At 38.9% G+C, this 24611-nt stretch overlaps 1 protein-coding gene across 1 annotated transcript in view; it reads left to right on the forward strand.

The window, feature by feature from the left end:
• BZW2 (basic leucine zipper and W2 domains 2) overlaps window positions 1-24611 on the forward strand; it is a 57328-nt gene that overhangs the window by 17364 nt on the left and 15353 nt on the right. Inside the window, exons 2-7 of the mRNA XM_003782725.2 lie at window positions 1041-1105; window positions 8798-8974; window positions 14392-14495; window positions 17449-17514; window positions 20577-20712; window positions 22714-22823. Coding sequence (XP_003782773.1) covers window positions 1048-1105; window positions 8798-8974; window positions 14392-14495; window positions 17449-17514; window positions 20577-20712; window positions 22714-22823 — 651 coding nt within the window. The 5' untranslated portion in view covers window positions 1041-1047. The remainder of the gene's footprint in view (window positions 1-1040; window positions 1106-8797; window positions 8975-14391; window positions 14496-17448; window positions 17515-20576; window positions 20713-22713; window positions 22824-24611) is intronic.

A 24611-nucleotide genomic window follows, 5' to 3' on the forward strand; every position in this document is an offset into this window, starting at 1 on the left:
GCATAGAAAATCATACATGCATGGCCTTTTAAGCCAAATGTTTAACATTCTTTCATTCAACTTGCTTTTGAAGTTGCCTTGAAACTCTTCCCTGGGAGTGCAGCAGCTTATTTGATAAATATTTACTGAACGCTCATACTTTGCTCACTGTTGAGGTCCTAAGGATACAACATGGAATAAAACCTAAGAGGTCCCTATCCTTTTGGAGATCATACCTTCATGGGGGGAATAGGCACGACCAGATAATAATAAAATGTCTGGTACTGCTAAAGCCTCTGAAGAAAAATAAAGCTAGGTAGGGAGAGAGGGTGACAGGGGCCAACTTTATGATGGTGGTCAGGGAAGGCCTCTCTGAAAAGGTTCCTTCCAGCCAGGAGGTTCCTTCCCAAAAGAGACACAGGGAACCAAGCCTCAAAAGCTGGACTTTGCCTAGCCAGTTGGAAGAAAAACAAAGAGGACAGTGTGTCTGGAACTCAGTGATGGGGAGAGGTGTGTGTTGAATATACATAGGTAATCAGAGAGGTGGTGAGGCCAGCAAGGTAACATGATTAGATACGATTCATTCTGTCATAAGCCTTAGAAGTATTTATTCCATGGGCAGCTAAATTGTACAGATTCATATTCAGGGACCTTTCACTTCATTTTTTCATAAACCCAATAATGTTGCAACTTAGTCCTACTCCACAACCCGTAAGCAAGTGTATTTGCATTTTTGTTTGAGTCTCACTGCAGGATAAATTCCCTTACTAGACCAAGATTTTATAAATATTTCCAGATCCTTACCAAATGCTTCCCAGAAGCATTTCATGGAGTCTAACCTTTCATGCCAAAGCTGATGTCTGGTTGCTTTTTCTATGTCCTTTCCAACACTGAGTGTTGGTAAAACTGAAAAATTTTTGCTAGTCTGATTTTCTAAATTAGATCTCAGTTTAAAAATTATATTCAGTTAGGGGTAAGGTCGAGCCACTATTTATCAGCCATATATTTTTCCTATGAACTGCTTGTTTGAAGTACATAATCTTTTTTTGTTTTGTTTTCAGAAATTTTATGAATAAGCATCAGAAGCCAGTGCTAACAGGCCAGAGGTTCAAAACTCGGAAAAGGGGTAGGTTGCTTTGGGTGTGTGGCTATGAGTGTGTGTGGGGGAGGCAGGGGGTGTTTAAAATTCTGATCAAAATATGAAATTGGAGAAGAAACTGAATGATTCCTGTTTTCACCTAACCTCACTAATTCCATTAATTGGAGCTCTAAATGTAGAATCTGAACTTCTTCATTATTACAACCCTAGAATTTTCAGTTACTTGGGTATTTGATGTTGGACAAGACATCAGATTGTCTTGCCTGAGCTATGTGTCTATTTGCAAAATGGGAATCATTGTATCTATTTGTGTGAGCGTACTCTTATGTGAAGTTATGAAGGCAGTTGGTAAACTTTACTGGTTTTGACATCAGCATTTATAGTTGGTTGTTACTTTCTTGGTTTTGAGAAAGCGTTGATGGCAAAGATGGTAATAGTAAGAGAAAAGGAAATTAGGAAGTGAAATCCACTGCCCTAAATGCCCTTAAAACTCATGGCATTTTCAAACATCTGTATTGTGGAGAGACACTTATATTGTGACCCAGTTTGACGACTGGGTTAATTTCTATTTGTGTGACTTCTGTTTTTTATATAATGTTCATCTTACTGTCCTTTCTGTATAAAGAAGATTTTAAACATGATTTTGTATTTAGTCAGTTTTGCATAGTTATATGTAGTTTCTCTTGGATAAAAGAATAGTTGAACAACTGAAACTCAATAGGGAAACTTCTTCTTTCTTTTTTTTCTTTCTTTTTTTTTTTTTTGAGACAGAGTCTCACTTGGTCACCTTTGGTAGAGTGCTGTGACATCTTAGCTCACAGCAACTTCAAACTCTTAGGCTCAAGCGATTCTCTTGCCACAGCCTCCCAAGTAGCTGGGCCCACCATAACACCCAGCTATTTTTAGAGACAGGGTCTGGCTCTTAGCTCAGGCTAGTCTCGAACTCCTGAGCTTAGTCTATCTACCTGCCTTGGCCTCCCAAGTACTGGGGTTACAGGTGTGAGCCACTACGCCTGGCCAGGGAAACTTTTTCAAAGAGGAAACATGATGTGAATTAAACAACATTGAAAGGAGTGACTGAAAAATATTTAAGAAAGCATCATGTATAAAGATGAAGGGCATTGATCATAATCCTATGATCTCTGAGTACTAAATTGTTTGACAGGTAACCCACTTGTACATGCCAGCAGCTACCTGTAGCCTCTTCCTCTACCAATGCTGTGTCCACTTAAGTAGCAAGTCATGTAGAAAGGGAAAAAAAAGAGTTTGCTACGGTCACTAGCTGAGACTGAATTTAACTGTATGCTGCCTATAGGAAAGCTTCAAGTTCGCACACAGAAAAATGAAAATAAAAAAAATTCACGAGTAACCAAAAACTAGTTATTTTGTGCAGGATTTCTGCCTTACATTGTCCTTTGTCAATGGTTTTCACTCCTGGCTCCGTCCCCCTAAGGTGAATAAGGATAACAAATATAGCCTGAGCCACCTCCCTCGGTTTAGTCCACATCTTAGTCTCGCCAATTGTGTCCCCATTCCCTTTCCCCAGTTGAAATTTGAAAGTAGATATCAAAAAAAGGTGCTGATCAGCGTGCATTCATTGTCCCACTGTTTAAAGCAGTGTTTAGGAGAAAGTGACGTGGATGATTTCAAAAGGATTTAATAAACAATATAGTTCAAAAACCTGTTTACAGTTTAGGTCTTGTGGGCCTTAGGAATGGGGTAATAGTTAATGTGTGCCCAACCGTGAGGCCAGAAAGGTTTTCCACTGCCTGTCTGCTGAGGGAAGTGTTAATCTCAGACCTGGATCTCCAGCTCAAGTGGCTTTATTAGGGTGACGCTGATTCACTGTAACTGAGCTGAGAGCAAGAAAGGGCCCAAGAATGTGTTGCACAACAGCAGATGTGACTCAACGAACAAACCGGCCCTCGCCTGTCTGTCTTCAGTTTAGAACCGGAAAGGTTTTCTCTCATTCTGAACAGGTTTGCCTCTGATTCCTTTGGTGATCAAGACTGTACTGTTGGAGTATTCAGGGAGAGGCTACTGAGAAATAGACATTATTTTTCAGTTGATGTGCATTTGTATAACTCAGGTCTGTTGGGAGCTTAAGCCACAGTTGAGCCATTTTGCCCAGCTGCTGATTGGGGAAGAAAAAATGGAGTCAACCTCATTTTCTGCTCTTCATAGTAGGGAGTTGCCGCCTGACAATTTATCACGCCCTGGCTTTTCTTGGCTGTTGTAAAGGGGCTGACTTTAAATAATCGATTCACACTTTTCTAGAGCTGAGGGAAAAAACTACTGGGGGTTTCAAGGTCATTTTGATAGGCTGTCTTCTGAACATCTGTCATGACTTTAAAACCATTTCCTAGCAAAGCTAAGGCTCTTGCATGCCAAGTTAGTGCGTATAATGATGTATTTCTTATTGCTTAATGTTAAATGCCACATCAACATTATAGGACACACTATGAGAACTCCATCCAGGCTCTCTTTCCCTTATGAAATACTCACATATTATTTACATGTTTTCCTAACTTATTATGTTTTCTAGTGCAGCTTGTGGGAACCTGACAGGATGAAAATTTCTCCCTGATGCCAGTGTTATGCTTTGCTAACTGAAATATTTGATGACTGAACTGGACTTTCTGTATGGTTTTTATAGAAATTGGATTAAAATTAGTGAAAATAGGAGAGAAAAAAATGGCCAAATTGCAGCTATCCGGAGCAACCGGATACTCAAGTTTCTGCCTCAGGCTTTAGCCCTGGGGTGTTGGTTTTAATCACTCTTAGATTTATGGTAAATGATGATAGAAACTAATCAAGTGAGAGGTCAAAGGCCAAAAATAAAAACTCATTCTAATAATGAATGAAAGGAAACGGAGTGCAGGTTCTGTGTGGGCAACATGGGCTTGTATTTCCACCTGGGGGCTGGTGAGCTGAGTTCAAGAAGGAAGTCAGTATGTGGGGAATGGTGAATAGGGATTTTAAAGGTCAGAAGGGCAGGGTTGGCACATTCCCTTTCCTGGGTGGGACATCTGTCGGAAGGGTGGGGGTGGGCATATTCTATTTGGGTGGGTCCATTCCCTTTGGGGAGTCCCTCCATTGGACTCTGTCATCCAGTAAACCTTTACATCTTGAAATATGTATGTAACTGTGTGAGTGTACAGGTAGAAAATATGTGATATTTCTAATTCATTTACTGTAACCTTAGTGACATTTATAAAGGGATATAGGTTATGTTGTTTTTCACTTCATTAACAGGTTGGAAGAATGCAATGTCAACCAGTTACCATAGTTCTATGTAAGCAAGTTAGATATGGTATAGGCATATGTAAGTGTCAGTAATTGGCTTGTTTCTCTACATCAGTACAAAGTCTATTATGGTTAACCCTTCAGGGTTACACTTGCAATGAACACAGCATAAACTTGAGGCTCAAATGAGAGTCAGACCACTTTGGATTGCCAAATAAAAACTCAATGTTGTATTTTCAGTAGGATTTTCTTAGTGAATCTGCTAGACTCTCCTCAAATAAAACACAACCTTCTTATGCTCTTGTTCCAGATTAATAGTAATCTGTAGGTAAATTATTGCCTTGTTTCTGAGCTTCCCTTAGTGTTCCTGCCATGTTCTTGTATAAGAATTTTCTATTCCTGTTAATGGACACTTAGTCTTACCAGGTGGGAGGTTTTTTTTTTTTTTTTTATCACTCTTTAAAAGAATTATTAATCCTAATTATGCCACTATAACTTTTTAGCATTCCCAAGCTGTAAGTGGTCATTTTAATCTAACACCTTATTACTTTCTGTTGAAATATCCCTGGCTATTATATGCTATCTTTTTCTCTTTCTTGGCAATTCTTTTGGAAAATTATAATGAGATGATAAAGGCCTTTTTTACAAATAGCTTTTTAAGTTGTCTGTTAAATTCAAAACAAAGTCCTCTGCATGGATTCTTGGCATTGTCTGAAATTTTCCTTATTTACCAATTTATATTTCCCAATACCTCTGTTTGTAATTTTGAAATCATCATAATCTTTTCTACCACCTGACTCAGAGCATGTTGGAATGCCCTTGAGGGGATGACTGCAGTTGATGGTGCAGTTGATTCTGGGAGCTGGTCACAAGACTTAATAAACAGCTTGTGGTCTTTTTACTTCTAACCTCATATGACAGGAAAGAAAATGTCTTTCTCCCAGGGGGAAAGAGAATTACCCTTTAGTCAGAGACCCTACGTAGGAGGTGAAGTTTTCCTTGCTTGCCAATGGGCTCCTCTTGTGTAGAGACACAGTTACCCTCTCCTCCAGCTCCACAAAATATATCCCTCTAGAACTCTTACCCACTTTCCTCCCCCTCTACACAACAAAACTCTAATTATACTTTTTCCGCAACCAACATTTGCATGTTCTTGGCTACATAATGTTTTGCTTAAAGCATCAAAAGGACTTTTGATCTCTTGTTCATGATGAATATTGTTCCAGTTAATTTATGGATGCCTTTATGGTATGCTGCCCGACTCCGACTGGTACCAGGCATGCCCTTCTTCTCTAGTTCTGACGCTGATGTCACTGGCAAGAACCACTCACAATCCATCCCTTCTGTTAGATGACTACAGATAGTCAGCCTGTGCAAAGTAAGCAGTTGCCGTGTGGTTTTAAATGCAGTTTTAAATTTTATCAAAGTTCTGCATGCACACAGTGTGACGATTTCTTGGTTTCTCCACATACTCCTGTGGAAGGTGAGGTGATTCTGCTCTTTGTCACTGTCCTCCCATCTCATGCCCCCTGTCCTCTAGTCCTTCTATCGCAGTTTCAGCTAGGCCAGTGTCCACAGTTTGTATATTGTTGTGACTTTGGCGTGCTGTTCACAGGCAGTTACTTGATTTCTTTTTCTGACTATCACTTTGTTGTCTCTGAATCTAATAGATTTAATAATTTATCTTTTTGTTTTGCCAATTTTTTTTACGCCTTATAACTACCTAATCCTAACCTTTCCTTTTATAGTTGTGTAAATCTCTAAACACTTTTGGAGTTCTTGCAATGGTAGTGATAAAGGAATTCTTATATCATTTTTTAAATACTTTTTTTTCTTTTTTAACCTATGTAAGGGCCCATAAGAAAGGACAGGAGGCCAGTCCAGGAACAAGGGAAGACTTTAATAGAGGGTACAAGCAGAATCATATCATATTATATTATTATCTTCTTAAACAATGCTCTCCTGGTCAGGTTGCTGTCTTGGCCAGTTGTAGAGCATCAACTCGAATTGCTTGAAATTTGCTTTTGCTATCATCAAAGTACTATTTTCTGCCCTTACCCTGCCTAAAAGTTTAGCTAAGTTGAATTCTAAGGTGGAAACTCTTTTCCCTCAGAATTCTGAAGAACTTCTTCTAGCTTCTGGCCTTCTTGTTGAGTAATTCAATGTCATTCTGTTTCTTGATACTTTATATGTCATTTTTGTTTTTTTGCCCCAGAAACCTTAGATAGTTGCTTTGTTTCCAGCACTCTGCAGTGTCACTATAATGAAGGTACTGTGGGTGGATCTACTTTCAGTCATTGTGCTGGGGGCCCAGACAGCCATCTATTTGGCACATCCTTCAAATCTGTGAATTTTATTGAAATTTAAAAAATAATATCCTTTACTTTGTTTTTTCATTCTGTCTTTTAATCATCACTTGTGGATATTTGACTGATCTCCCCTTTCTCTTTTTGTTACAGTTTTTGAGAATTTTGACCTTTTTTGCTAGTTTCTAAGAGATATTCTCAACTTTCCCTTTTAATTCCTCCATTGAGTTTTTGGCTTTTCTTTTTTTTGAGACAGAGCCTCAAGCTGTCACCCTGGGTTGAGTGCCGTGGCATCACAGCTCACAGCAACCTCCAACTCCTGGGCTCAAGCGAGTCTCCTGCCTCAGCCTCCCAAGTAGCTGGGACCACAGGCGCCCGCCACAACGCCGGCTATTTTTTGGTTGCAGCCGTCATTGTTGTTTGGCAGGCCCGGGCAGGATTTGAACCCGCCACCTTAGGTGTATGTGGCTGGCACCTTAGCCACTTAAGCCACAGGCGCCGAGGCAAGTTTTTGGCTTTTCTATATCCTATTTTTCATTTTCCCCAAAACTCTTATTCACAAAATATTTTTTTATTCTCGTTCCTCTTCCCCTCCTTCTTCTCTCCTTCTAGATGTAATATCTTCACTCAGCTCTCTAAAAATACTTAGGATAGATATATATTTTTTTCTTCTGAGATGTTGGGTTTATGCTTTGATCCTGTTCCCCAGCTTCCAGACTTGCTCTCCCTGGGGAGTGAAGGGAAGGTAATGTCCTTTGAATTGAACCTTCCATCCTTTACCTCAGTATACTTATTTGTTCTGCCTAGTCTGTCCTCTGATTTGTCATCTTCACTTCTTTTTGACAGTTTGTGATCCTTGCTTTAAGACCTGACTCCACACTCATCTTCTGCAAGAAGTCTTGCTAAGAGTCCACCAAAGCTCCTTCCAAAGCCTGGCCTCCAGCGACCACACGATACTGCTTCTCTTCCACACTCTCATGTCCAGTTCACCACTGCAGTTCATTTATATCTTTAATTATGCCTCTCAGTATCGATCCTATCAATGTTAATGAACAAATATAGTTTATTGCCCACCTGCTTAAATCGACTTAATCTTCTTAGACCAGACATTCATCACATGTATGTACATGTATCAAAGTAGGCCTAGTTCCTTATGTTCACCATTTTTATATGTTGACCAATTTGTTACCGTCCCTTGAGTAATCAACTTATAGAAGTTCTACTGTATTCTGAAATTATCTCCTTTAATAGATACAACCTCCATAAACAACAACAAAAAAACTCTTTGGAATCCGCAATATTTTTAAGAGTATCAAGGGGTCATGAGACCAAACATTTTAGAACATCTGCTCTGAAGCTATAAATATACAGATATAGCTCATGACATTTATTAAATATTTAAGTATTCTGGAATAAATTATCTTTAAAAGACATCCCTCCTTATTACCCCTCTACCAATCTTTACTTGCTGTTTCTATCTATATAATTTCCTGCGCTCTTTGATGATTCTCTGTGGATCATTTCTTTCTCTATCTCAGATGTAATAAAAATTTAAATTTGGGGGGGAGGGCAGTGCCCTACTCACTGTGGCTCAGTGAGTAGGGCACCAGCCCCATATACCAAGGGTGGCAGGTTTGAACCCGGCCCTGGCCAAACTGCAACAACAAAAAAAATAGCTGGGCATTATGGTGGGCCCTGTAGTCCCAGCTACTTGGGAGGCTGAGGCAAGAGAATTGGCTAAGCCCCAAAGCTGGAGCTGTTACTATGAGCTGTATGCCACGGCACTCTACTGAGGGTTACAAAGTGAGACTCTATTTCTTAAATAAATAAATAAATTTAGATTCTTATATTGTTTTCTCTGATTAGTGTTAGTAGATTACATTGGGCTATCTATATTATGGGACATACATAAACAGTCTTCAATTACCTTAAGTGTTAGAAATATTTTTGTGGCCCCACTAAACAAAAATAAATTATTTGACTTGAGTAAATGTTTGAAAGAGTTTCAGAACATGAAAAACTGATAGAAAAATTACAATTGTCCTTCCACTCTTCAGTAATCACATTATCAAATATAGAATGATGAGCAAAGGAAATATGTGGTTAGTCTCTTGGGAGATAGAATACCTACACAAAGGAATAATTTTTATACATTTTTTTATTTTAGATGAAAAAGAGAAATTCGAACCCACAGTTTTCAGGGATACACTTGTCCAGGGGCTTAACGAAGCTGGTGATGACCTGGAAGCTGTAGCCAAGTTCCTGGACTCCACAGGCTCGAGATTAGATTATCGTCGCTATGCGGACACGCTCTTCGATATTTTGGTGGCCGGCAGTATGCTTGGTAAGCCATGTATTAGCACATCTTGCTTTGTGTGTGTGTGTGTTTTCAATTCTACTGAAGTGCTCCCTTAAAAGGTAGGATCTTTTAAAGCTTATTCTTACTAGAGTTCATGTAAAACACAAATAGGAGTTCAATTTTTTGCCTAACTTCCAATTTGGAATTGGAGTGGTATTAATGTGGAATGATTATTGGCTAACAAAGCTGTAGAACCAAGGGGTTTTTTTTCTTTTTCTTTTCCTTGAGACAGAGTCTCACTATATTGTCCTCTGTAGAATACCGTGGCATCATAGCTCAAACTCTTGGGTTTAAGTGATTCTCCTCAACCTCCCAAGTAGCTAGGACTTCAGACTCCCGCCACAACACTGGCTAAGAACAAAGGGTTTTTGTTGACATTTGATCACAGATGGCCAATTTGATTCTGCTAAAAGCCAACTTTACTAGTGTCTCTAATCTTTGAATGTTTTGTAGGGTCCATATAAAGGGGTGGTTACTGCAGAAACACATTAGATAGTATGTCATCTAGATCCTTCTTTTATAATGAATCCAAATGTCATATAGCAGCTTTTCTTTTGAACCTCATGCTTTTTTTGTTGTTATTAAGTTGGAGTCTTTGTGTAACGCAGGCTGGAGCACAGTGGTGGGATCATAGCTCATCGCTCACTTTGGGGCTCAAGTGATCCTCCTGCCTCAACCTCCCAAGTAGCTGGGACTACAGCTGCACACCACCATGCTGGCTAATTTTTTAATTTATTTTATGTAGAGATAAGCTCTCGCTGTAGTGCCCAGGCTTGCCTCCTCATCTTGAGTAATCCCCCGCCGTGGCCTCCCAAAGTGCTGGAATTACTTACAAGTGTAAGCCATGTCACCTAGCCTAAATCTAGTGTAGTTAAAAATGTCCTTTTTAATTATGAATATATAGTTAGAATAATTAAAGACAGAAGATTAAAGATAGGGAAAAGCAAAATTAAAGGTGTGTCTTTTGGTGCAGAAGCATGAGGTAAGAAGGCTTCAGATTGCTATCTAAGATTACTATGCAAATGTTTGTTAAATGTCATAACTACCCATTTTTTCCTTTCATAGTCATTCTTTTAGATCTTGTTTCTTATAATTAGTACCTATGATAGCCATAAATCACTAGAAGTATCCAGATCTCCCAGGCCAGTGATTTCCAATTTGCAAGCATGTGGGAGTGCTTTGGTTGTTACAAAGACTTCAGAGTGGGGGCCAGGTATGCAGCCTATTCTGCTCTGCAAGGGACATTCCACACAATGAAAGATGGCCAAATGCCTTTGCTTGAGAAACGCTGTGTAACCGGACCTACTTTGATGTTGAGACAGAGTGTATACATTCCTCCATTTTAAGTTGGAGCCACCCTTAAATTCCTTTTTCTCGGAGCTCTTACTTCAAGCTATCTGCTTTCCCCTTTAATGCCAGGCCCCTCATAGTTCTGCATTGCTGGTTTCCACCATGGGATACTATGGATAATTTAAGTCCCAGTATAATAACTATACATCGTGCGTTCAAATGCCAATACCCAGAGATAACCATTGTTGATATTTTGATTAATTCCCTTCTCGAAGTCTCTTACCATCATAAATTCATTTTGGGTGAGAGGAAGACAAAGTCTTACTCTATTGCCCTGGGTAGATTGCCATGGCATCATCATAGCTCACAGTGACCCCAAACTCTTGAGTTTGAGCAGTCTTGCCTCAGCCTCTCAAGTAGCCAGGACTGCACACTATGCCTGGCTACTTTTTGCTTTATTTGTAGAGATAGGGTCTCCCTTTTGCTCAGGCTGATCTTGAACTCCCGAGCTCAAGTGATCAACCCACCTTAGCCTTCCAGAGTGCTATGATTACAGGTGTGAGGAACCCTGCCTGGCTTTTTTTGTTGTTGTCGTTTTGTTTTTGAGACAGAGTCTCACTCTGGGTAGAGTGCCATCGGATCATAGTTCACAGCAGATTCACACTCTTGGTTACGCAATCCTCCTGCCTCAGCCTCCTGAGTACAGGCCCCCCAACAATGCTTGGCTAGTTTTTCTACTTTTGCTAGAGATGGGATCTCACTGTTGCTTAGGCTGCTCTCAAGCTCCTGAGCTCAAGCAATCCACCTGCCTCACCCTCCCAGAGTGCTAGGATTATAGGCATGAGCCACTACACCCAGCCCTACATCATTAATTCTTAAAAATGGGATGATATGATACTGTACATGCTCATTTGTATTTATTCAGTAATGTGTTGTTACTTTTCACACTCAGGAGTATTACACTGGGACTCTAAAAAGAATTAAAGCCAAACTGATGTTAAAGCATATTTAAGTTGTTTCCATTTTATGCTGTTCTAAGCAACTTCATCAGTGTCTGTGTATACTTATCTTTGTGATCTTAAGGTTTGCCTACTTAGCAAAGGATTAATGGACTAAAGGATGGAGATCTTTATGTCTGTATCTATCTATATCTACCTGGGAGAGAAAACTAGCCTTCAAAAGAAATGTTGTGGTTAACATCTTGTTAAAAATCTTGAGTTCTTTAACAATGTTAGGTACTCAGTTTTGTCTAGTTTTTTAAATCTTTGTCAGTTAGGCAGGTGATAAATATTTCCATTTTAAATTTTTAGGTTACTAGTTTAAGTTTTTAGGTTAATTCGAACATTTCCTAATGTGATTATTGGCTTTTAGCATTTCATTAATTATAACATTTTTATCGACACTCTGGTAAACTCCATGCAAGAATAATTTTCCATGAGTTTTGGTTCTTCTGTAAGTCACAAATAAATGCCTTTTGTATGGACCTTTTCAGTCCTGAGTGACCTCCAGGCAGCACTGTTGATGCTTCTATCATTCCTGACCTGCTTTATTTTCTCTCTTTACACCAAACCACCTAGACTTCCCCATGTCTCTGGATGCCACTTCTTACATGACTCCTGCCTTCCATCTGGAACTCCCTCATGTTAAATTTTCTGTATACTCCATATTGATTATCTCAAAGCTTTGTTGACCATGATCCACATTTATTATTGCCATCCAGACTTCACTTCTTTGCTCTATGTCCATATATTCAAGAAGGTAGGGCCAAGTGTTTGGTATGACTTTCTCAGCATGGGCTGTTCAACTCCAGATGTCTCCTGAGACCAGACACATAATGTAATGAAGGGAGCCAGCCAGATGCATTCTTTTTTATATGAACGCTTTGTTTAATGACTAAGTATATAGGAATTTTCTTCACACACACGTACACAAAAATGAACTTTCTCTCAGTGTTCTTAAAAAAACACCTATCTTGGTCTTTCGCTTTTATGTAGTACCTGTGGTAAAGTAGATGCAAAATACTTTTACCTATAACTGGAAGAAAACAGCAGGAACTCCAGAAACGTTAGACTTGGCAGTTAATACTTGTAATAAGTGTTCTTTAAAAGAGAGCAACTTTTAAAACTACCTCTTAAGAGAAAAGTCTACAGTTTCAAAATCAGACTTTTGGGTTATGTAATTTCTATCAGGTAGGAATAATTAGCCCAGAGTTTTTAGAGATTATCATCTTAATAAAATTTTGTTCCAGGTGGTTATATTCATTAAAAAAGCTAATTAAATCTCATGCATAAATTAATTCAGTGAAAATAGACTCCTAAAGGAGCCGACTTCTCCAAAAACTAATTTACTTATGAAACGGCATGCCAAAGTCTGAAGCCTATGGAGGAAGTGATAAGCCTAAGGAGAATGTAATTCAATTGAATTCTCATTTGCCTGTGTCAACTAACAAAGATGGCTAAGCATAGCCCTTTTCATCCAGAGATCTGAAATCACAAGTTAAGTCAAAGCAGTTATATACTAAACCACACAAATAATAGGAATGTCTGATGAATAGAAGATTCAACTAATTTGGCCTGCTCAAAACTTCTACCTTAATTATAGTGAAGTTGAATCAGAAAACAGAAGTCCCTTATGTTCTGGTTCCTTTCTTCTAGTCAACCAGTGCTGGTTGTGATTGGAACTTACAGTAGGAACTTTTTGATTATGAAAAGTTGATCTGGAAAGCAAAAAGCTATTCTTTTGTTTTAGTCCATTTAGTCCATGGGTGAAAAAGATGAGAGAGAATAACCCTCTTAGCCAACACGCCTGCTGAACAATCAAATAACAAATAGTAAGTGTAGGAGACACCTGAAAAGAAACCCCTTGGTAATAAGGGAATGGAGAAGGGACTGGTCTCTCGTTAAAAAGCCTGAGAGCACGTACATCATTGCTCGGCAGTCTCCACACCTGTGGTGTAAATAGCCACAGGATCACTTCTATAAAGAGCCATGGGAGAAGTTAGTTGGGGCTCCTGCTAACACTGACTGCTGCACCTTTGAGGTGCTCAGGCACCTCTGACCTGACTGAGACAACTGGCTCCTCCTGATGGGGAGCCTTACCTGCCGGAGACAACAGGTTCCCCTGCACGTATAGACAGTCCTCCTCTCGCAGGCTCGTACTTACAATCCATGTACCGGCTGGATCCTGCCTGTGGTAACAGGGAGCTAAAGCAGCACTGACAAGGGTGACAGGGTGCCATAGCAGCACCGACAAGTAAGGAATCAGAGTGCACACTACTCAGCCATGCATGGATAGCCGGGTTAATGAAGAGGGGAGCAATGTTAATAGCTACCTAAGTACAAGCCAAAAATATCTGTAAGAGTCAATACTATAGTTGATGAACTGGAGTCCAGCAAAATATTATCAAGTCTGTAATAGTTGTAAATATTATCAACCATGTCCTGAAGTGGAGAAACATCTTGAGTAGCATTGAGAACGTTGAAATTAATTTCACTGACAGGCTTGGCCCCTGTGGCTCAAGTGGCTAAGGCGCCAGCCATATACACCTAAGGTGGCGGGTTCGAATCCAGTGTGGGCCCGCCAAACAACAATGACAGCTGCACCCAAAAATTAGCCAGGTGTTGTGGCGGGCGTCTGTGGTCCCAGCTACTTGGGAGGCTGAGGCAGGAGACTCGCTTGAGCCCAGGAGTTGGAGGTTGTTGTGAGCTGTGATGCCATAGCACTCTAGCCAGGGGGATAGTTTGAGGCTCTGTCTCAAAAAAAAAAAAAATTCGCTGACAAAAGGTTATTATTTTAGCTTCTGTGATTAAGGTTACACTTCAGGAAAAAACAAACTTATAAGATCTGGTGAAGGGAAGAATATAGAACAACAATCTTGTGCACTATGGGTAGGAGTATAAAATTGGACAACCAATGTATGTTATATTGTAAACATAAATATATAGCTACATTTGTACATCCAAACATGCATCTCATTCTCGGACATTGTATGGGACTCTCCGATTGTATATCTACTCTCATTGCTGTTCTTGCTGTGTCAGAGTTAATCTGTTCTGCAAAGGCTATTGTCAGTTTCAGTTTTGTCCTGACTATAATTGCCTTTCTCTTTTCAGCCCCTGGAGGAACACGCATAGATGATGGTGACAAGACCAAGAAGACCAACCACTGTGTGTTTTCAGCAAATGAAGATCATGAAACCATCAGAAACTACGCTCAGGTAGAGCCCATCATTGGGAAAAGCCATTGTGTTAGAAGTAGAGCATTTGAGCAAGATTGGGGAAAACATATTAGTTCTGAAACTCTACAGCCCACTTTTTAAATAGGAATGCTAGATAGCTCTAAAATGTATGAAAAGATATCTAATTGCTCTCTTAATAAGACAATGGGTATTAAAACTGTAAGAAGTTTTTTTTTTTTTTAACCTCTCATGGAGAACTGAATATTCACAGCAATTTTTGGTGGGAATATAGATTGGTCCTACCTCTCTATAGAAAGCAGTCTTTCAAAACTAAAACTGCACATTCCCTTTAACCCAGTAAATTCACTTCTAGGACTTCACCCTGTGCTTGTGTGAAATAACAAATACAGGGGCAGTCATTGTGGTATTGCTTGGGATTGTATCAAAGAATGAAAACAACATAAAATCAGTAAAGGGTCTGGTTAAATAAAATGTGGTGGTTCATAATAGACTACTATGTAGCTGTTAGAAAGAGCTGTTAGAAAGATATTTGTGATGCATAAAACCTATAATAGGTTCATATCTAGATTGAATGGAGAACTATAAATCAATAAGAAAAAAATAGGCACCCTATTAGGAAAAGATACATCCAGGCATCTCATAGAAGAGGAAGCACAAGTCCCTCCTAAATACACCCCTATGTGGAAGGTAAGGTGGGCATTATCATTATTTGCAGACCTCTTATGGATTCTTATTCCCACTTCCATGCTTTCTAGCAGTTGTGAGGTCTGCAAATAATAAGAGGAAACACAAGTCTTTAACCATAGTGGAAATGGACCAACCTATTAGACATTACTTTGTGAAGCTGAATACCTGTGCATGGTTACGAGCCAGCTTAACAGTGGCATGTTCCTTTTCTGATTCTATTACTGACTGTTCTTAAAACTCAGTGGTTATAGGCTCGGCGCCTGTGGCTCAAGCGGCTAAGGCGCCAGCCACATACACCTAAGGTGGCGGGTTCAAATCCAGCCCAGGCCTGCCAAACAACAATAATGGCTGCAACCAAAAAATAGCCGGGTGTTGTGGCGGGTGCCTGTGGTTCCAGCTACTTGGGAGGCTGAGGCAGGAGACTCATTTGAGCCCAGTAGTTGGAGGTTGCTGTGAGCAGTGAAGCCATGGCACTCTACCCAGGGGGATAGCTTGAGGCTCTGTCTCAAAAAAAAAAAAGAAAAAACTCGGTGGTTATTCAACTATTAGGGCAAGTCCTAGGGCACCAAGTCTTCTTGTTATACACATTTCAGTACTTATTACATACTGAAGGGCCTAGGAATTAACCATGGCTAAGTGATGGCATTTCAGATGCTAGAAACCATATCTTTATTAAAATGCTTAGCCAAGTAATTTGAAACATGTGGCCATTAAGGATTTAAACTCCTAAAAATGGTTTTTAATTCCATGCTATTTTTAGCAGAGATATTTCTTTCCTTCTCCTATGTTTAAGAAATGTATAACAATCAAAATAAAGAAAATACTTTTAAGCAGAGCAAAAGGTTAAGCAGGCAAGATTGAGTGGGCCAAGCTCTAACCTGTTCTTCTAAACATCTTTGCTTCTACTATGTACGTAATGAATTCAGACACCTTGAGTAGGTGTGTACTAAAGTAAATACACTAGGTTCAAAAGCTGACCTTTTAAAATGTTGCACTCACCCTTTCTTCTATTAGATAAGGGCAGCTCACTAGGTATTATAATCTTAGAGATTCTTATTCCCACTTCCACGCTTTCTAGCAGTTGCGAGGTCTGCAAATAATGATAATGCCCACCTTACCTTCCACATAGGGGTGTATTCATTATTTGAATTTCAGTGGAAAGAAAAATAAGGCCTAGAAGAAAAGTCAGTATAGCTGGTCCCATAAACCAAAAGATAAGGAATTTACCTCTTCATTGTATTTAAATAGGATAGTTTCTTTTTACAAATGATTGTAGTTTTTATATGGACTACGGATGTTGGATTAATGGTCCTTCGATAAATTATTATACTTCAACTGAAAAATTACTGCATACCGATGGTCTGGCAGAAAATCCTGGACAGCGGGTGGCCAAGTAGAGTGAGAAGTTAGATGGAGAAGGATATTTGAGTAGAGACCCACTTTATACACTGTTAGTTCATTAGGGAATACCTTTATAATTTGACTTTTGCTTTCCTATGTGGACATTCACCATTGGGAATTTAGATAATTATTCGCAGATAAGGAGAATACTTTTCTCTGTTAATAATCACATTAAGCAGTATATGAGTGCTCATGTGAGTTGGGAATAAAATATATAGGACTTTAATACAATTTATTTATTTTTCTTATTGCATATTGATTTTCTGCCTAGAGCACAGCATGTGGACAGAAAAGAACTAGATTAAGAAATCATTCCCACAGTTGTTAAAATAATCAACATTTACAAAATCCCTATTTAACTACCGACACCATCCACTTACGAAGCAGTCTAGCACACCACTGATACCATTGTAAACTCTGCTCTAGAGTTCTAACTGGATTGTGGGGGCCAGTAACCCTTTCCTGCCAGGAAGTTATCGCATTTTTCACTTATCTGCTGAAAACCTTGTTGTCCACCTGGAGTGTAATCTCCTCTGCACTGTGCTTCCCTCCCCCTCATGTCATTATCTAAGTGATTATATCTTTTACTCCTTCATTTCAGTTATTTGCAATCTGCATCTCAGTTTAAAAATGACATTCACTTTATTTTCACCAAAGTTATTTTTTTGTCTTTCTACCTGTCATTTTGTCTCATGTGTGCATTTTGAACCTGTTTTTTTTCCCTAGGTCATTGGTAACTGAACTGCTCGTAGTTCTCAGATCACAGTATGAGCTCGTTTATGCATTTTTATTATTATGGTTTCGTTACATTGAGTTTCTATACCTTCTTCTATGGCTTTTTACGTTGTTTACGTAGTATGTATTGGTTCTGTTTTATATTTAGGTCTTCAATAAGCTCATCAGGAGATATAAATATTTGGAAAAGGCATTTGAAGATGAAATGAAAAAGGTAAAACTCAAATATAATGCCTATCTATTCAAAGTGGTGAAATGAGGGTTTGTGGGTTTGTGAAAAAATTATGCATACACAGTGGTAGTCCCAGAGTGCCGTGTACTAAGTTTGTAATAATTATGTGTTAAGTAAAGGAATGAGTATGGTAGGTCATTAGCTAATAGCTATAGGAAGAAATATGTGACTATGGTGAACTTTTCCCATTAATATTTAATGTGAGATAATGTGCTTTGTTCCATAGGAATAGTTTTATAGAATATGGCCTCTGGCTTCACAGAGATTAAAATGAAAACTAGAGATTTTGGAGATACATAAGATAAAGCAAGAATAAAGATAAGGTGATTTAATTCATTAAAGCTCATCAAAGAACATAGCTCAGAAGCCAATGCTCAATAAAATTCTTCAATTATCAAACACTGCAGTTGACAAAGAGGATAAAAGCAGAAATTTGGAGCTAGAGCATCTGGGTGTAAATCTCAATGCTTTTTCCCATGAGTGAAACAAACAACTTATGTTTGTTGTGGGAATAAATGAGATAACATACAAGGTAGATAATAAGGTAGATGGCCTCTGGTAAAGAGCCAGAGGAACAGTAGCATCTTCTTAAAGAGGTCTTCTCTTTGGTAACTGTAACACGTTCCTTCTTCTCAGGCTGTGTATTTATGTATAGTCACAGTCTTGACTTGGCAAGCTTTGTATGTTGCTTTGCCATTGTTTCTAATTTTAGATATCATAAACCACATGAAGAAAGTAACCATAACATTTACTTACAATTTACTTACTTCTCCCTGTTCAAAGTGGTTCTGTATAAAATACTCAAGAACAGTTTGGCAGTTAAGTCCTTTAAAAGAAATTCACATAATCCATGATCCAGCTAGATCCTTTAACATGAATCCTTGGTGGGACGTTAGTGGGAAACTGATCAGTTAAATCCTGGTTTATCCATAACAGTGGAACCCTATGCAGTTTTTTAAAGAATGAGGCATAACTACGCGAATTGATAAGGAAGAATGTCCATGACAAATCAGGTGAAAGAGTGAAGTGCAGTACAAATAGTCCACAGTAGTTTGACCTTGGGCAAGTTGCTTCATTTCTTTATGCCTCAGTTTTCTTTTCTGTAATTGTAGATTGAGCCTGTTAAAGGTATTAATATATATAATGCGATCAGAAGAATGTCTGGCCCACTGAAAAGTTTTAATTGTTATTAGGTATAATACAGTCAAAGCGATATTTGTGTATACTTGTAATTGTTTATAATTTAACATGTAGACATATATAAGCAGATTAAAGAATCTAGAAGTACATACATCAAACTATTAATGTGAATTCTTAGGGAGTAGAATTAGAAAGCGTGTTTTTTCCACATGTTCATACATGACAGAATTTTAAATGGAAAAAAGTGGTTCTAATGGACTGCCAGGTGCTTAGAAAATAATGAGAACTTGATTAGATAAAGGAGTGGAAATGATGAGAAAACATGATGCAGAGTTCAAATTGATTAAACATCGCTTTGTCTATTAATACACAAAGAAGTTATTACTACTCTCAGCTCATCTAAACCTTGGAAACTTTCTTAAGTCTTTCATTCATGTTATTAATATACTTTGAAGAAGTATTTTCTTTTCATTCTGTTGGAAACACACAGCATCCAAACTTAATGTTGACCAGTATAATTGAGCACTGTGATTATTATCTTTAAAACAATTCATTTATATCTTATTTCATCACGATTAAATGTGTTTTTAGTGAATATAAGTTACCAATATACTTACAGAAGTAATAAAACTTTATTTTAGAGGCTATTTTTTATTATTCACTTTTATCCTTCAGTTCTGTAATGCAGGAAAAGAACAGATTGATGAGAATTGTCTATTTATTTATTTATTTGGTTTACTCCATCCCTGGTGCTCCTGGAGTTTTAGCCTTTGATGCTCTTATTCCCTCACTCCCTGACACATAGACAGTGATTTCTTTTTAAGCTGTTGAGAATTTAATAGGTATAAATTAGAAATCAAATGGGCTGGTTTGGTTCTAGTTTTGTCTCATACTATTGTAAATATTTGAAGAGTCACATTACCTTTCTGTAATATAACCCTTTAGTTGTCCAGTGATGGTCAATTAACATTCTCCTACCTGTCTGACAGAGTTAGGGAAGAATCGTCTCATTAGGATGTGGGCCCTTAACTTTACATCAGTGCTGATGACTTTTCATTGGTACAAAGTAATGGAAAATCAGCGAGGTCCCATAGTGATAGTAGCCCCTAGGGAATCTCAGTGGCTTGCCCATGAAATGGGGAAGCTGAGAAAGTAGCAAAGACTACAGTCAGAGCTCAGGCATCAGAGAGTAGCTATGAGATTGACTGCTTGTACAATTCACAGTAAGAAGTGAGCTATAATTGCCTTTATCTTGGCTTGCATTGGAAATTTATGGAGTTGCTACTTTTTCAATTCTTCTCCTCTTAGGGCAAGAGAATTAGAGCCCGGAGACCCCCAAGGACCCAAGAAATGTCTTCACTCATTTATTACCCCTCCAAAATTCTCCCTCCCACTTACATCAGAGAACTTTCTACAGCCTGTTTAAGATCTTTCTTTACTTCAGATCATTGCCCCATCACCAAAGCTGGTAGTAAAACTGTATGATCCAAAAATGTTTGAATCTAACATCAGGTTAACACTTGCCTTTTCTTGTGTTTTTTTTTTTGGCCATAAAAATTGTATTTTTCAAAGATATAATAAAAATCAAAGACAATGTATTTCAGAAAACATCATATCTATTGTGTATACTTATCCTTTCTCTTGTACATAGTCAAGTATAAATTATTTTTCTATTCACCTGGTCTGTCCCTTCCCGGGAAAGTTACCTACAGCTCTGTGTAAAGGAACTATACCTGCTAAAGGCACTTCCCATAGCAAGCCATCAATTGGCCATTGAGCGTCTGTGTTCCCGGTGGACAGCGATGCCTGGTTTGTGCCCGGAGACACACGTGCACATGCTGCTTGTTGTCTTCCTGCTTCACTCCTGTGCATCACAGACACGGTTTCTTTTGTTTGACCCACAGCTTCTCCTCTTCCTTAAAGCCTTTTCCGAAACAGAGCAGACAAAGTTGGCAATGCTGTCGGGGATCCTGCTGGGCAACGGTACCCTGCCTGCCACCATCCTCACCAGCCTCTTCACTGACAGCTTAGTCAAAGAAGGTAATGATGTCAAAAAAAAGGGGAAACTGCAGATAGCTGGCACAATTACTGTGGCTCCTTTTAGTGCCTTCTACTGCCTGTCTTCCACACAAGAGACTATGTAGGGTGTGTCTATCCCTTCAAATAATAGAAGGAATGTACACGCTAATGGTAGGAAATTAGAAGAAAAACAGTGCATGCCTGAACAAGAGACATATAACGGGAGACTACTGGCAAATTAAAATCTTAGGCATAAGATCCAATGCCTTGGTCTCGTGCCCTGAAAACTGATCTGGTGCAAACGATTTCCTCCACTTAGATGCTGTTGGCATATTTTGTAGGGACAGTCCCTCATGACAGTCCCTCCAGTCATATACTAGACTGGATTGTGCTTTGTGGGACATTTAATCTTTTTACCCTGACACGTAAAAGGCTGTAACTCCCAACCCCATTTGTTGTAACAACCAAAAATGCCCCTTCACACACTTAAAAATGTCCCCCAAGGAGGACCACTCTTCTGTTTCCCATAAAGATGTGGGGAAACCAGGCAGCGCCTGTGGCTCAAAAGGGTAGGGCACCGGCCCCATATGCCGGAGGTGGCAGGTTCAAACCCAGTCCTGGCCAAAAAAAAAGATGTGGGGAAACCAATGCTCACAGGTTCATTTTGCTCACACAGTTAAGATACTTGTAGTCTCAGTTTGATAGTAGAAAAAGTCTAGATTTTGGTACATGAGAATTTTGTTCTCATTTTAACAGCATTAAAGAATTTGACAGGCATCTATACCATGATTTGGTTATAGAATGAAACAAAAGTGGGCTGTTTTCTTGTAGGAGTATAATGATAGTCAAATAATAATACGATACAAAACACAATTAGTTTTCTTTAAAAATAAATTAAAAGAGCTTTTGTGGGAACATCTGTTTCTTCTGAGAACTTAAAAAGTTTTCCTCCTACACACATGAAGTCCCAGCCTCATTAATGCCTGTAGTACAAGGGGTTATAGTTTTCTTGTAGCTCTGGTACTATTCAGAGATTCTCTATAGTTTTTGCCTTAAAATAGTTCAGATTTATCACAGTGCAGGTTCTGTAAATGTTGATACTATGTTATTAATGTGGTACTTTAAAGTGTTTTTCTGGAGAGAATTCAATATGGCACACATCTTATTGATGCTACTAGCCTATACTTCACATAAAATAAAGCCATTTACCTTTATAGAAAGTAAAGGTGGAATAGAAACATTAAACATTAATTATGTTATCTTAGCAACCACAACATAAAATAATAATCTTTCTAGTTGTATTAAAATCACTTAGATTTTAATACAATTTTGTGTTTCCTGATTTAATTTCTTATGCCTTAAGATCACTGATATAAACATAAAATAATGATGAAGGTAAAGTTAAAAAGGTAAAAAAAAGGCAGAAACAATGAAGATACTGGACTTTAGATACATTTTTGAGTAAGTTAAATAAATTTATTTACAGTTATAACAGGTTAGAAGAAAGAAGTCCAATTTTTTAACATTTGTCCTTCTTAAGAAAACATTCTCTTTTGGCTCAGCACCTGTGGCTCAAGTGGCTAAGGCACCAGCCATATACACCTAAGGTGGCAGGTTTGAATCCAGCCTGGGCCCACCGAACAATGACGGCTGCAACAAAAAAATAGCCGGGCGTTGTGGCGGGCGCCTGTGGTCCCAGCTGCTTGGGAGGCTGAGGCAGGAGACTCACTTGAGCCCAGTAGTTGGAGGTTGCTGTGAGCTGTGATGCCACGTAACTCACTACCCAGGGCGATAGCTTGAGGCTCTGTCTCAAAAAAAAAAACAAAAAAAAAACAAAAGAAAACATTCTCTTTTGAGTAATGAAAAGAGGAGAACTTTGCCTAGAAGTCTATCTCCTTCTCCTTTGTACCAAATTTAGTCTTTTAGTTATTTACCCCTTTCAGGTAACATAAAAGGAAAGGTTGTCTTTTGCAAGTGGATGTACTTGTAGAAGGAATGAAATTCTCTCTTGTTTTTTGACAGGCATTGCAGCCTCCTTTGCTGTCAAACTTTTTAAAGCATGGATGGCAGAAAAAGATGCCAACTCTGTTACCTCGTCTTTGAGAAAAGCCAACTTAGACAAAAGACTGCTTGTAAGTAGTTTTCTGGTCAAAGGGTTGTATGCTTAATGCTTCTGTCGGAGCTTTGGCAATGCCAACAATGTGTACTGCACGGCTATGATGCCTGGGCCTGTGTTGGATCGGATCGCCGTTCCTTTTATTTCTATATAGCAGGTTGATAAAAGCGAATTCCATTTTAATTTTTATTGTACCTGCAAATGGCATAATAAAATTAAAGAATCTTAGGGGAATATAGAGACTTTCACATTTGGAAGTTTGTTGACTAACATAGTATTAACATTTTATCAGAATCTAGAACTTCTACAACCAATGACTTTCTAGAAAATAAAAATTTTATTTCTCCATCTCTGCATTTTTGAAAGAAAATCAAGAAAAAAATATTGTGTTCTTATAATTTCCATCTGTTCACTACAGTTTCTTTGTGTACAAGCAGCAGCTGTAAAACTCAAAGATTTCTCCAAGGAGAATTGCTTTTACAATTTTAGGGCAGTCTAAAAGAAAATACACCCTGCCATCTTCTTTTCACCTGCTCTCTTCTCTACTTTTCCCGTCCCATGTTCTCTGGTACACAAAGGTGCCAATCTTATAGGATAATTCTCAAACTATCTCTTTTTCTCAAGATCACCTGATAATAATTTTAAATATAAAGACTTATACTTTCAATCACCTAAAATACCTTATTTCTTTAAGTTTACCCTAAAATATTCCTATTTTTGTCTATAAAGTCTTTAAGTAATGATAAGGGGAAAAAAGGAGGAAGTCTAGATTCTGGTTCATTTCTGTGAATGATGATAATTTTCATTCAGCACTTGTTTACTAAGTTCTTGCTCTGTGCAGGGCATGGTCTCACCACAGAACAGGGCGGGAAAGTTCCCTGCTCTCATGGGGCCTACTCTATAGTAGATTTAGGGCAGATTTAGTAGATTTGCTTCCCTGTAAAGAGAAGCAAAAGAGGGCGGTAACTGTGGCTCAGTGAGTAGGGTGCTGGCCTCATATACCAAGGGTGATGGGTTCAAACCCATCTGCAACAACAAATAAATAGCCAGGCGCTGTGGCGGGTGCCTATAGTCCCAGCTACTCAGGAGGCTGAGGCAAGAGAATAGCCTAAGCCCAAGAGCTGGAGGTTGCTGTGAGCTGTGACGCCATGGCACTCTACAGAGGGCAACAAAGTGAGACTCTGGCTCTAAAAACAAAAAAGAGAGAGAGAGAGAGAAGCAAAAGTCATAAAAGATGAGTATAGGATGCTGGGGAAGGTGGAAGTTCATATGAAAGGGCCGTATCTTTTGTCCGTGAGCCTGTGGGAGGTCTGTAGATGAGCTGTGTCTTGGTTAGAATGGGGCAGATCCCACTTGGTTTTTTCAGTGGGGGACCCAGGCTGAAAGAGTAGCTCCCGTCTGGTTTATTCTGTCTCCATAGCAAGATAGCAGAACACAAAGACTGAACTGAATCCCCCAAGGTCCTTAAACTTCACCTTCAATTGACCAAAAGAAATTCCTGACAAGCCTGGCAATCAGGTGGGAAAATTCAGGCCACTAATAAGCTGCCTCCCTACCCCTACAGATAAGCATAGCAAGGAAACATAACATTCTCTCAATATGCTTCTAAAGGAAAGGAGAGTGTAATTTGGAACAGAGGTAAACTCTATCCCAACTTGGTACAAAAAATTCTGTTAAGAATCTTATCTTTGGCTCGGCGCCTGTGGCTCAAGTGGCTAAGGCGCCAGCCACATACACCTAAGGTGGCAGGTTCAAATCCCCAGCCCGGGCCCGCCAAACAACAATGATGGCTGCAACCAAAAAA

Source organism: Otolemur garnettii, unplaced genomic scaffold (genome assembly GCF_000181295.1).
Source record: "Otolemur garnettii isolate 467f Iridium unplaced genomic scaffold, OtoGar3 scaffold00005, whole genome shotgun sequence".
NCBI lineage: Eukaryota > Metazoa > Chordata > Mammalia > Primates > Galagidae > Otolemur > Otolemur garnettii.